Below are 13785 nucleotides of genomic sequence, written 5' to 3'. Positions count from 1 at the left end.
GACTGGAGCAACTGCTGCAGTTTCACCGCAGTTTTCAGCAGCAGTTTTGGTTCAGTCGGACTACGTTCACTTTTGCGATTGACTTTTGCGAATTGCGCTGCGAATGGAATTAGAATGATAGTATCTATGCAAGCCTTAGATAGCATGAAATGCTTTCTCATTCAAACCCGTAGTAAACAGCATCTTCACAGGTCGATGAGATGTAATTTATTCTTGGATTCCGTGGCATCAGAAATGTTATGTCACACACTCGCTAAACTGCTTTTCGAAGTATATCCATTACAATAAACAAGCTTTCCTAAATCTCCAAACACGAACTAAGTCGTATTTATATAATTAAAACATAGTTTTACATTCAAATTGTCACGCACAGCGATGTCACGCATTCAGATAACGGTCTTTGATTTATAAATAATATAAGTTTTTGCAGTGGAGACGTTTCAGAGAGACGGTTTAACGGTGGCAGGTGTGTTCTTCCCAATTCATACAATGGAAGTATTTTTTTAGATTACAGGACTATCCCGCATCTCCCCTTCGTGCAAAATGTATAAGAATCAATGGCACTGTAGGTTCGCAATAATGAATTATGACAAAGCGGCAACGTTGTAAAGTTGCTGCTTTTCTTTGTGGCGAACAATGTAAATGAAAATTTAATCTCAATGGTATGAATCAGAAAACATCGATGGAGGGGTCCGGACTCAGCAATGTTATTTATGTCAATTTTGTATTCTACATTCGTTCTGTATAGATCAACATATACAATCGGCGAAGCAAACAAACAGCATATGGCGAATCATACAACAAAACAAAGCTAGTTATTGTCTTTCAACAACAATTGGATTTAATTACGTTAAAAGCTATATAGCAGCGCTGAATTTATCTAATTTGCATGCGCGATTTTGTCGATTCGCGATTTAGATTCAAATGGTGTCCACGGAGCGGCCTTTTGAGAATTGCTAAAAACCGGAAGTCACATGTTGCCAAGTCAGGCGAATACTGTGTTTGTGCTGGATTAGTAAAATTCGTACTCCCAAATCATCCACTAAAAACTTCGGTCTGTGGAAAGCTATTTTTTTAAATGACAGCAAACACGCGACCAAATATATGAGCTACATGTCTACTGTGCTAATTGTGTACAGATCATTGATGAATCCTTTTGCTTTCTACGGATAAGTACAGGAGCCATGGCGTTTCGGCGAAGGATGTTACGGTCGATTTGTGGCAGTTTGCAGTGTGTCGGTGGATGGAGAAAACAGGAAACAGGAGAAAACGGGAACTACGAGCTAAGCTCGGCTGTAACTAAATTCTGCACAATGTGCTGGTTGCGGTATTTGGCCAAGACGCTTTGAAGTAACCCAGCCTCGGGAGAAAAACTTACTGTATAAATTAATATCTAAACCTAATTACGAGAGAAACACTACTCCATTAACAAGCAAACAACAAATTCTTGACTGACCCATCCTAGCAGACTAAAAACACGGCTTAATATTTTTCGATATTTGACAGACATATGACGTTAAAATCATTCTGGGGGACTTCAACGCCAAAGTCGGAAGGGAACCGGTGCACCGCCAATACACCGACCTTCACAGTCTACACAGTAAAAGTAATGATAATGGTTTCATGCTGATCAATTTTGAATTTGCAAGGAACCTGTGGATTGAAAGTACCAAATTTGCGCGAAAGGAAATCCACAAAGCCACGTGCCCGCGGATGGAACTACATAAAGGGTGTTACGGACGAAAACGATTCAAACAAAAAAAATTGTATATCAGTCAGTTATTCAAAAATCAAGTAATATTTCTTTTTAAAGCTTATTTTATGCAGAATAGGTAAAAGAAATATCATTAAATCCTCCGTTTTCGAATTGTCGTACTATTCGTTTTACTCCTTTCATCAACTCTTGTACCGTTTTCTTGATCGCTTTCTTTGCTGCAGAACGTTAGTTTTTTTTTTAATTCCATCTCACTGATAGCTGTTTTACGAGTCTTTTTGAGGATCCGTTTGACGATGGCCCAATATTTATCGATTGGACGGAGCTCTGGCGTGTTGGGAGGGTTCGTGTCTTTGGGCACCAGCTGGACGTTGTTTGCGGCATACCATTCCATGGCCTTTTTCCATAATTACAAGATGCTAAGCCCACCAAAACAGAAAAAAACCTTTGTACTTTTTTAGGAAAGGTAAAAGACGTTTATTTGGGCACTCTCGGACGTAAATTTCCTGGTTGATGGTTCCGATCGCGATGTAAATGCCACTTTTTAAACCATTGGAACAGATAGCCTGCATAGGAGACATTTCTTTGCGAATTTCGACAGCTTTATGTTCTTGCAAATCTCTCCTACCTTTCCTCTTTCAGTTGCAGTATAGTACTCCTGTTCAGGAAGCTGTTTAAAGTTTGCCTTGACGTAGATTTCATCACCCTTCACTGCCCAGAAAATTTCGTCTACATCTCTATGCAGAGATTCCGCGATCGTTTTCTGGCCGACATGTTTTGCTTGTCGGCACGATTTGGAGTAACTACTTTCTTGCAGGTAGTCAGATAAGCTAGTTTTTTAGTTCGTTGCACGGTTGAAGACGATACTTCCAGCTTGCTTGCGACATCTCAGGCGGAGAAGTTGGGATTCCGCTTGAAACAACTGATCACCCGTTTCGTCGTTTTTGCGGTCTCCTGGTTCCGACTTCCATCTGATCCAGTCTTTCTGATTGTCGTCAAACGTTCTCCGAACACTTTTAATACATTGGTGACCGTTGATTTGGCCACATTCAATAATTTCGCAAACTTGGCGTGCGAGCACATCTTTAAAATGAGATGTGTACCGGATTTTTTGATGTACTGTGAAAAATACTGCGTCAAGTTGAATCGTTTTCGTCCGTAACACTCTTGAATTCCAATCAAATAGATCACGTATTGATTGATAAGCGCCATCAATCGAGTCTGTTAAACGTCAGAATCTATCAAGGAGCCAACATCGACTCAGATCACTACCTGGTTGGCGCAGTGATCCGATGTAGAATAACTCGCCGAAGTACAACGGGCGGGAATAACATACAGAATCGATACAATACGGACTCCCTGAAACAAGAGCGGATGCAAGAGTTGTACAAACAGGCCATCAGGTAGACGCTGCAACCACTAAACGAAGAAGTAACTACGAGCGAGAGATGGAACGCTCTAAGAACATGCATAGAGAGCTGTGCCCAAGAAGTCTTGGGCACGCGTCGTGGTAAGACCAGATCTGGCTGGTTCGACGACGAGTGTAGACTTGTGACGGAACGCAAAAACTTTGCTTACAGAACAATGATAGACAGGCGCAGGACGCGGGACAGCGTAAGGGAATACAAGAAGCTCAGGAGAACAGAGAAGCAAATTCATAAGAAAAAGAAACGATTGTGGGAAGATAAAAAAATACGTGAACTTGAAGAAAACAGAGTGCGCTACAGACCCACAAGACAGTTTTACAAAGCGGTAGCATGTCACCGAAACAACTTTATACCTAAGGCTACCTGCTGCCGCGACAAGGTTGGAAATCTGATCAGTAACCATCCAGAGGTCCTCTCGCGATGGGCCCAGCATTTTGATGAATTACTCAACGACCAACTTACTGAGCAACCAGAAGCTCCACTGGCAAATTTGCTCCTGCCACCAAGCATAGAGGAGACCCGAAGGGCCCAACAAAGCACCAGGCACCGACGGGATTGTAGCCGAGCTCATAAAACATGGAGGGGAGAGAGTACAACACGAGTTTCATCAAATCATAGCTGGGATATGGGAAAGCGAATCGATGCCTTGTGACTGGAATCTTGGCATCATCTAGCCCATGCACAAAACATTAGCCATGCTAGTATGCAGCAACCCCTACCCCTATATATAACGGTGCTCAATACCGCCTATAAGATTTTCTCCCTCGTTCTGCAGGAACGACTAGTCCCGTACGCTGATGAGATAATTGGTAACTACCAGGGAGGATTCAGAAGAGGAAAGTGTACCACTGATCAGATCTTCACCATGCGGCAGATCTTGGAAAAGATGATTGAGTACAGACAGAACACATATCACCTCTTCATCGATTTCAAGGGCGCATACGATAGCATAGCCAGAGTAAAATTGTATGAGACCATGACTAGTTTCGGAATACCGGCCAAACTTACCAGACTTGTTAGAATGACCATGACCAACGTCACAAGCCAGGTGAAGGTGGATGGAAAGCTCTCCAATCCCTTTGCTACCACCAAGGGATTGCGCCAAGGGGACGGCTTAGCTTGCATTCTTTTCAACATCGTGCTGGAGCGAGCCATCCGGGACTCGGGAGTGGAAACCTCAGGGACAATCTACTTCAAGTCCAGCCAGATCCTGGCCTATGCTGATGACATAGACATCATAGGTCGACGGCTCTACGATGTAGTTCAAGCCTACACAGGGATTGAGCATGCGGCGGAGAATCTCGGCCTGCAGATAAATGAAAGTAAGACCAAGTTTATGACGGCGCCACCGTCAGCAGCCCCACCCACAACATCGGCGAGCATACGTTGGGGTGACGTACTAATAGCTGACCGAAAGTTCGAGGTCGTCCCGAGCTTCACCTATCTAGGGTCAAAGGTTAGCACCAACAACGACATAACTGAGGAAATTCGCGCCAGGGTGTTAGCAGCCAACAGGTCATTCTACAGTCTGAGGAAACTATTTCGCTCACATCTCGTGTCGCAACAGTCGAAGTTGGGGTTATACAGAACCTTCATAATCCCAGTACTCACATACGCATCTGAGACATGGACACTATCTAAAACTGACGAGACTCTCTTAGCCGCGTCCGATAGGAAGATGCTCAAATTGATATTTGGCCCCGTATGTGAGGAGGGACAATGGAGGACCCGCTAAAATAGTAAGAGTACTCTACGATGAGCATACACCGCTCGCCAAACACCGTTGGTCTGGTTTTCTCATGAGAATGGCGGACGACGTAAAGCCCGTAAGCCAGCCCGTTTGAAACGGTGCGGCTGCGATAACGATGCAAGAACAACTAATCTATATATAATATATTATATATCATATATATATATATATATATATATACTAGCAGGCCCGGCGAACTCTGTTTCGCCCCAGAGGCAATGGGCCCCCGGTGATAGGAGCAGTCGGTAACGCTCGTCCCTGTATCGCAGCTGGCCATGGGTTCGATTCCCGATTCCGGCGTTCCAGGGGGGTTGGCGCGGGACTAACAACCCGGCCCGTAAAAACGAACGTTTAGAAAGAGTATCAGAGATTAACATTGTCGCTGGTTGGTGCAGGCTAAAACCGTTCAGCGGTCGTTGTCCAATAAGAAGAGAAGCACTTCATTTCGTCAGCTGATCTTGGAATTACTGGCAGTGTTTGGTGTAAATTTCAGGACAGTAAAATCATTGCCCCTCCAAAACATCTCGCAACATGCGCCAAACACCTCGATTATATACGTCATTCAGTTCACGATTTGGCGCTGGCATTCCTAATTGTTAGCTGGTATCTCCTTATTCACCTGAAGATCAGGATTGCTGGAATTGACACGAATCTTCACATTTTTTCCCAAACAAAACACGGTACGGTACAATTTCACTATTTTTAAGTAAATACTTACTGGGGAATGCTTCCCTACGATTAAAATTATTTCCCGAAAAAGCAAGTGTTTAAAATGAAGTATTCAATATTATTCCCACGCACGATAATTTTTTTACGACGCGAATGATGAAATGAGATGTGAATAGTCGAACTGCTCGCGAGAGCGGGGCGAAAGCTTGAAAGAGAAGTAAACAATTGTTTGCTATTGCGTTCTCTTTCTGGCCTTTGTCGCTAAACAATTGCTCACAATCGCGAGAATAACTGGAAGCTCTCTTACTCGCTGACAATTTGCCAAACTATTCGGCGTTCGTGAGAGAGAGTGTAAGCATACGCAAGAGAGAGACAATTGCTTGCTGTTTCGCTCTCTGTCTATCGTTTGTCGATGCCGCCTCAGTGGAAGAGATCGCGGCGACCTTATTTGGTTGGGGAAAGGGGGCGGGGGGACCTTGCATCAGCGAGAAAGAGAAGCCAACAATTGTTTGCTGTTGCGTGCTCTGTCTGTCCCGTTGCATATGAAAAAAAACACATTGTGCGTATTGTGGCTTCATTGTGACGCGATCGGATTATAAAAAGTATCCTATGTTACCCCCTTGGATCTAAGCTACCTCCACACCAATTTTCAGCCAAATCGGTTCAGCCGTTCTTGAGTTCTGAAAGGAATAACAATAACGCGGTACTCTTTTATATATATAGATATATATATATATATATATATATATATATATATATATATATATTATATATATATATATATGGTTGGTTGTTCAATTAGTTCGAAGACATTCGAATTTCTGCGTATGTTGTAGTTTAGATTTTTTTGATTTTGTAGCGCTAGGTTGCTACACATGTCCGTGACTTATGGTGAAAAATTCGGCCATTTTGAGTAATCAGTAAATTTTTGACAGCTGTTAGATACGTCACCAGGATGTCCGATCCTCTAAACTGCTTGATAATTGAGAAATGAGGATTAAATGAGACGTGGTGACGTGCGCCGGGAACGGCTTGTTTACAAACAGAGGATTTCTATTTTCGATTTCTCGACAGAGGATTTTTTCGATTTCTATTTTCTCGGGCCAAAAACACGAATGTAAACACGTTTGACATTTCGGCGACAAGTTTTTTGTATTGTAAGCCTGCCACAAGAAGCATAAACGATTTGACATTATAAATTAATTTTACGTACGCTTTTACGCTTCGTGTGGCATTAGCTTTATAGAGAATCCTGTACTAAACTTCTTTGCGGGCGCAACTAAAAAACACCACTGCAAACTATAGGCTAGGTTGGCAAATCGTGCATTTATTCTTAGGGAATTATCGGTCGTTCTAAACAGCCACATAAGGTCTAACGGAACTAATAAGTTGAATAGTGTGCAACATAAATGCAGTCGACATATCCTGTCTCACTATTGCTTAGCAGCTGACGTTTAGTTTTTGAAGGCAAACAAACGTCAAAAGTGTAACGGCTCTGTTTTGCTACAGCTTTGTTGTTGATGCGTTCCGTAAATACACTTCTAAAACGTACCCAAATATATGTTTGTTAAGTTTTGGCCCTATAAAATAACCTGCAAAGACAAAAATGAAAACATATTTCGGTGGCTGTATTGAGGTACGAACATCTTTTGATTAACTTAGAGTAGTTTTAATTTGTTTGGTTTTCAACAGGATTACGAAGTGTATGAATTACTTGGTAAGGGTGGATTTGCTCATGTTTATCGCGGAAAATGTCTTCGCACGGGGATTTTCGTTGCGATCAAAATGGTAAGACTATCGTTATGCAGTTTGAATATTATACACCTGATTAATAATGGTCTAATTTACTTGGTTATTACGCAGATAAGCAAACAAGCGATGCACGCATCAGGCATGTCTAAACGAGTGCAACAAGAGATTTCCATTCATTCAAAACTAAAACATTCATCTATACTGGAGCTCTACACATTTTTCGAGGACCTCAGTTATGTGTACATGGTTTTGGAGCTGGCAAAGAATGGCGAACTGCAACATTGTTTACGTTTACGTTCTTTTAACGAATCTGAAGCCGCATTTGTGTTATGCCAAGTAGTAGAAGGGTTAATTTATTTACATTCGCGACGAATTTTACATCGTGATATATCTTTGTCAAATTTGTTGTTATCGGAAAACATGAATGTGAAAATTGCCGACTTTGGACTCGCTACCGAGTTGAATATGCCAGATGAAAAACATCTTACGCTGTGCGGTACTCCTAACTACATTTCGCCAGAAGTAGCGTCTCGTTCATCGCATGGTTTACCAGCTGATGTGTGGGGATTAGGATGCATGCTTTACACACTTTTAATAGGAAGACCACCGTTCGATACCAATGGTATAAAGTCCACGCTGACGCGAGTAGTGATGTCTGACTTCATCCTTCCACATCATATTTCGCCGGACGCTTCTGACCTCATAGAAAAACTGCTCAAGAAAAACCCCGATGAAAGAATGCAACTTCAAAATGTTCTTACTCATCCATTTATGAGAAGGTGCGTGCCGCACATGAATGGCGTATCATCAAACAATCGTATAGTTACATCGAAAGTTGACAGCGGTGTGGGTACGATTTCAAGCAGCGACTTCAAATCCGATCTACAGTTATTCCATACCGAATCAAGGAAGGAAAACGATGCATGCTCTCAACATAAAGAAGACAGGTTGGAAGATGGTGTTTTTAGAACGAACTTGCAGCGAGGGGAACCACAACTGTCTCTGTTGCAAAAATTTAACAGTTTAGAACTAAAGGAAAAGTACAACATAAACAAATCGGACATAATGGGTTACAGCCAGAGTGACAATTTTAGATTACAGCTTCCTGCGTTTCAAAGTACTCAAGCATTTCAAACAGAACGGAGTTTAGGCAAGATATCGAAGGAATTTTTTTCGGAAATGAAACATCATAACCAGTTTGTTCACCAAAGCAGAGAGCATTCTCCAGAATTTTCTAGGCCCACTCCCAAATACGTATGTAACATCTAACCGTGATTGGTATTCTTCATGTGTCTTGAATGTATAAATAGTTAACATATTTTATAAATATTTACAGCATGAGAAGAACATCTTAACGCCAATAAACGACTGCAAGGTGCCTGAGACACGGAAAGAATGCATTCAGTTGCCACCACCTTTTAATACGGCACGACTTGTTCCGGACCGACACAGGACAAAGCACGTAATTCTCAGCATTGCTGCTGACAGTGGCGAAGTAGTGCTCGAGTTTCTCAAACCCAAGGGGCGCATGCGTGAGGAATATGTGGTGGAAGTTTGCCGTATATCGGCCGATGGCTTGCGATTTGTTTCTTACCAACCAGGCGGTAGCCGTGGCGTTCCTGCCAAAGATAAGCCTCCAGATCTACCAACTCATGGGGCAGATTCGATCCATAGCTACGAAAACATTCCAGAAAAGTATTGGAAGAAATATATCTATGCGGCACGATTCGTAAATATGGTAAAGGCGAAGACACCTAAAATCACACTGTACAGTGCCAGGGCTAAGTGTCAGTTGATGGAAACTTTACAAGATTACGAAGTCGTTTTTTATGATGGTAAGTATTCTAACAAACCTTTTATGCAGACCAAATGGAAAAACACCAAAGCTTTAATTTAATATTTCATATTCAGGATGCAAAATCGTTTTGACAGACGATGTTATGAAAATGCTCGACACAAAAGGAACCGTCTATCGAGGAATTACGAACTTTCCTGCAGAAAGCGTATCAAAGCAAGAGCATTTTCGTGAAACCTTGGAACACTGCCTTAACATAGAACGAACGTTGTCAATGGTATCCACAAATGGTAAAACATTTCCAGTTATTATCGGAAGACGTCCGGTAGCTAGTAGCGAAGCGAATGATCGCACAACAGCAAACGGAAAATTTAGTTTACAATCTACACCTCGAACCCCACTCAGTAACACAGCTCTCGGTTCTTTTGCATTTTCCGTTCAATCCTTCACTCCTAGAAGTATGCATAGCGCATGTCAAAAGTAATAAATTTTCTTTAGATGCTAGCCATTGGAAAAGCTAAACAGAAGGCGAGTTGTTGTGGGATAACGCAAGCTAAGTGACGATCTTTTCGAAAGGGAGTATTGATGCGGGCATAACATTTGCAATATCATCAAGACTTGGATTCTTTACCATCGAAAACTATCTGTTACAGCATGGATGTATTGTTAACTATATCGTTCTATTGGTTTGGAAAAAAAATCTCTATGTACCATTATAATGAACAAATCAATGTAATTTGCTAACCTGCAGCATCGATCATCTGTACTTTAGCAATAGTCTACAAAATAGCTAACAATCAGATGAAATAAACGTGTTGTGCTTAAATTTTAAACAATCCCTTTTTGATATGTCCATTTTGAGTCAAATCAAATTTTGAGTTCGAATCGTGCAGAAATTCTAGTTTCTGTGAAGCTGTACGTTTAAAAAATCGTCATCAGTTTCATTCTTACAGTTCCCTCCAGGAAAGTTTTTCGAACTAGAGATAAGCAAATTGTCTCCTGAACAAAAATTACCACGATCACCACGAAAAAAAATCTCCCCGATGTGAACAATTATATTCCGAGGGGTACGAAAAACCACAACTTTGGCCGACCCTGGAGTCTCGCCACAACGAGCGTCTGACGCCGTAGTTAGAACCTTCTATATACTGGTTTTTTTTTTGTTATATTGGTACACTTTCATATGAACTTTGTGAAGTTTCATTTCAATCGGTTACTTCACTTTTTTTACAAATCATTTAGTATCGACGTGTCAGTGTTTTTAAACAACGGAAAAAATTAATATCGTACAGTGATCGAATTTTTATTTTTTCAAGGTTTATAAACAAATGTTGAAAGTGTATAAGGACTCTTCGCCTTCAATTAGTACATGAAAAGGCGGCTTTCTGAATTTAAGTGTGGTCGTACAAGCCTTCAAGAGCTTCCACGTCAAGGACGTTCATAAATAGCAACAACACTAGAAATCGTAGAAAAAATACAGGATATCGTAATGGAAAATCGTTGAGTGACTCAAGAGATTTAGTAGAAACCCTAGGTATCTCACTGGGCAGCGTAAGCAATATTTTGACTGAAGTATCGGGTTTCAGAAAGATATGTGCACAATGGGTGCCGTAATCGCTAACCTTGGAACAAAAAGACATTCGAATGCCACTTTCTCGGCAACATCTAGACCTTTTTCAAAAAGATAGTGGGTTTTGTGCGTCAACTCATCACTATGAAAGAATTGTGTGAACCTGGTTTTTCGGCACGGAAACGAATTCGTGTCCAGAAATCGGCCAAGAAGGTTCAGTAACATCGGTCTTTTGGGATGCGAATGGAATTTTGTTAGCATTTGCATTTGCAGCATTTTATTTGCAAAATGTTAAAACAATAAAAAAAATTCGATTATTGTTGTAACCTTGTAGACCAACTGAAAAAGAAAACTTGTGATAAAAGACTTTATTGAAAGTAAAAAAAAACATCCTCTTTCATCAGCGCAATGCAGGGTGCAGGGTCACACAAGCATTTTAGAAATGGCAAAAATCCAAAAAATTGTTGGAATATCCACCGTATTCACCAGATTTGGCCCCTGGTGCCTAATTAACCACATTGGTAGTTTACTATGAGAGCGACAGTGGGTCAACGGATATAGCGGTGATGTTGTATCGCTATGAACGAACACTTGAACACTTGAACAAAAAGGAAAGCGGGGCGGAAAACGCAAGACTTAAGCACGTGGACATAAGAAGAACAAAGGGACACAATCTGGTTCGATCTTAAGCTACGTGAACATAGGTTTGTCAGCATGGCTCGATCTTAAGCTACGTAAACACTGTGCCGCGCTACAGGATGTCTGCAGCTCGACCAATCCTGACAACACAAATTGCCCTCAATTTGCATCTTGTCTTTACACTTAGAACCTGGCGTATCAGTATTCATCCACTTTTTAAGTTTATCCGCTTTTAAAACTCCATCATGAGCAAAGCAGCAAAGCATCCATTTTTAACCAAAAGCAGTTTTACATTAAAATGAGAGCATTCAACTCCATGATCAATTTACCTTAGGAATTTACTTAGGAAAGAGCAAAATAATTTCTTGCTGATTTTTTGTATTTTATATTATTTATTTTTTATGATTGTGTTAGGCTGAAATTGTGCATGGTGATTATGGTGCCAATACTCTAAAAGCTGGTTGCAATAAATTTTGGTTTCGTTGACCCATTTCAGTTATTGTCGATGTTAAAGATGAACCTCTACAAGGCAGACACGTCATCGAAAATGTCGATAAAATCACAGAAATAATCAAAGTTGGTCGCATGTTAGTAGTCAGAGCATCGGCCAGGAACTAAAGATTAACCATCAGACAGTTTTAAGGCATTTGCGCAAAGCTGGATCCACAAAGAAGCTCGATGTTTGAGCGCCATCATATTTACACCTAAAAACATAATGCCTTGAATTTCCATCTGCGCAATTTTGGCCAAACGGAATGAAATCGACCCATTTCGTAAACAGATGGGTACTGGGGATGTGAAATGGGATACATACGACAATACTGTGTAGAAATGATCGTGGTCTAAGCGTGGTGAAGCAGCTTACTGGATGGTCAAACCAGGACCAGGACTGAGTTTATGGTGGGGCTTGAGAGGAATCGTGTACTATGAGTTGCTTTCGTGTGGCCAAACACAAAATTCAGATCTCTACTGTCAATAATTGCACTGTTCGAAGCTAGCAATTGACCAGAAACGACCAGAATCGGCCAACGGAAGAGGTTTTGTGTTCCAACGGGACAACGAAATGTCACAGACGTCTTTAATGGCTAGCCAGAAAATCCGGGAGCTTGGTTGGGAAGTTTTAATGCATCCACCGTATAGTCCGGACCTTGCACCAAGCGATTGTTAACTTTTTTCGGGCATTACAAAATTTTCTGAGTGATGAAAAACTGAGATCAAGAAAGGATTGTGGAAATGGATTGCTCGAGTTTTTCGCCAACAACGACTAAGCCTTTTACAAAAGAGGCATTATAAGCCTACGTTTGAAAAGACAACAAATTTTCCAACAAAACGATACATATTTGACGAAAATCGAACCATCGGAAGTATCTTAAATATAATTCTGAACATCACCCAGAAAACGTCGATTTCTTTTTAGCCAACCTAATATATCCGAAAAGTGAAGTCTCGTTTGGGGAATGTACAACCTACTCTCAGCAAGCAGGACTGTGTTTCTCGTTTCTCTCATCCTTTCATTATTTGTTCTCATCAAATAGGATCTCAATGCTTTTGCGCAGTAAAACGTTTTTGGCAGAAATCAAAAAGTGCTGCTTGGATGTGAAAGATTGTCTTTTCTACAAGTGAATGATTTCTTTCACTTCCTAGATTGTAAAGTTTTGAACAACGCACATAAAAACTTTTCATAGAAGAGGTTGTTTCATTTGCGTCTAAGCGAAAATATTGTTATACTAATGAATTTGATAAGGATTATTTATCCATTTCCGTCAAAAGGTTGCCTCCTGCTATAGTGTTATTCCGAAAAGAAGGACTGATTAGCAATTTGTGTTCTATTTGGAAAATAATGCTTACTACCATGGTAAAAGGTTGTTCAGATATGTTGTGCTTTGTAGGTAAATGTGGGGGATGGTTTTGGTATTGTTTAGTATTGTTGAATCAAATTCATTTCACTATTGGTAAGTACCTGTTGGATAAGAAAAAAAGTAAAAAGAAACCATGATATGAAAAAGTTTCACTGTGTGATATTTCTGCAATCCAAATATTTGATTTCATCTTGATTATGTGTCGATCATATCTAGACACAATAATGGTACACAGCCTCATGAAATTATGTTTTATGCTTTCTTGAATCTGAATGAATAAAATTCCTATGTTCCTTGAGTGTACCAAAACATAATATGAAAAAATCATCTTTTCGATTACTAGGAGCATATGGCAATGTTGTTTCGTTACCAGGAGAGTGTCGTGATGTCAATGGAAAAAAAGTGGAACAAGGTAATTTAACAGTCTCGTTTATGATTTAAAACATTGTAAAGTTCTTGATATTTTATAAAATAAATTATATAATTACCTTTTTAGATTCCCATTATGTTCCTCCAGGATCTGACACTTGTCGATTGTGCCTGTGTGATAATGGCCACCCGAAAGCATGCAAGGCCGTTCTATGTTCTCCTCCGCATGATTGTAAATCGT

General features: G+C 40.6%; 1 protein-coding gene across 1 annotated transcript; it reads left to right on the top strand.

Annotated features, from left to right (window-relative positions):
* The first annotated feature begins 7066 nt into the window (after positions 1–7066).
* Positions 7067–9892, top strand: LOC128271954 (serine/threonine-protein kinase PLK4). The gene is made up of 5 exons (XM_053009646.1): positions 7067–7196; positions 7253–7348; positions 7424–8566; positions 8649–9147; positions 9224–9892. Exons 1-5 carry the CDS (start codon positions 7167–7169, stop codon positions 9589–9591), a joined length of 2136 nt encoding a protein of 711 aa, XP_052865606.1. The 5' UTR covers positions 7067–7166; the 3' UTR covers positions 9592–9892.
* The last annotated feature ends 3893 nt before the right edge of the window (positions 9893–13785 follow it).

The sequence above is a fragment of the Anopheles cruzii genome, chromosome 3, assembly GCF_943734635.1.
Source record: "Anopheles cruzii chromosome 3, idAnoCruzAS_RS32_06, whole genome shotgun sequence".
Taxonomy (NCBI): domain Eukaryota; kingdom Metazoa; phylum Arthropoda; class Insecta; order Diptera; family Culicidae; genus Anopheles; species Anopheles cruzii.
This window is presented reverse-complemented; position numbering and strand designations above follow the sequence as displayed.

What these genes read in the sequence shown, in the direction of transcription:
- LOC128271954 (XM_053009646.1), top strand. Translation starts at nt 7,167, where the DNA reads ATGAAAACATATTTCGGTGGCTGTATTGAG. An exon ending in ATTTCGGTGGCTGTATTGAG is followed by an intron (nt 7,197 to 7,252) that starts GTACGAACATCT and finishes GGTTTTCAACAG; the next exon opens with GATTACGAAGTGTATGAATT. An exon ending in CGAAGTCGTTTTTTATGATG is followed by an intron (nt 9,148 to 9,223) that starts GTAAGTATTCTA and finishes TTTCATATTCAG; the next exon opens with GATGCAAAATCGTTTTGACA.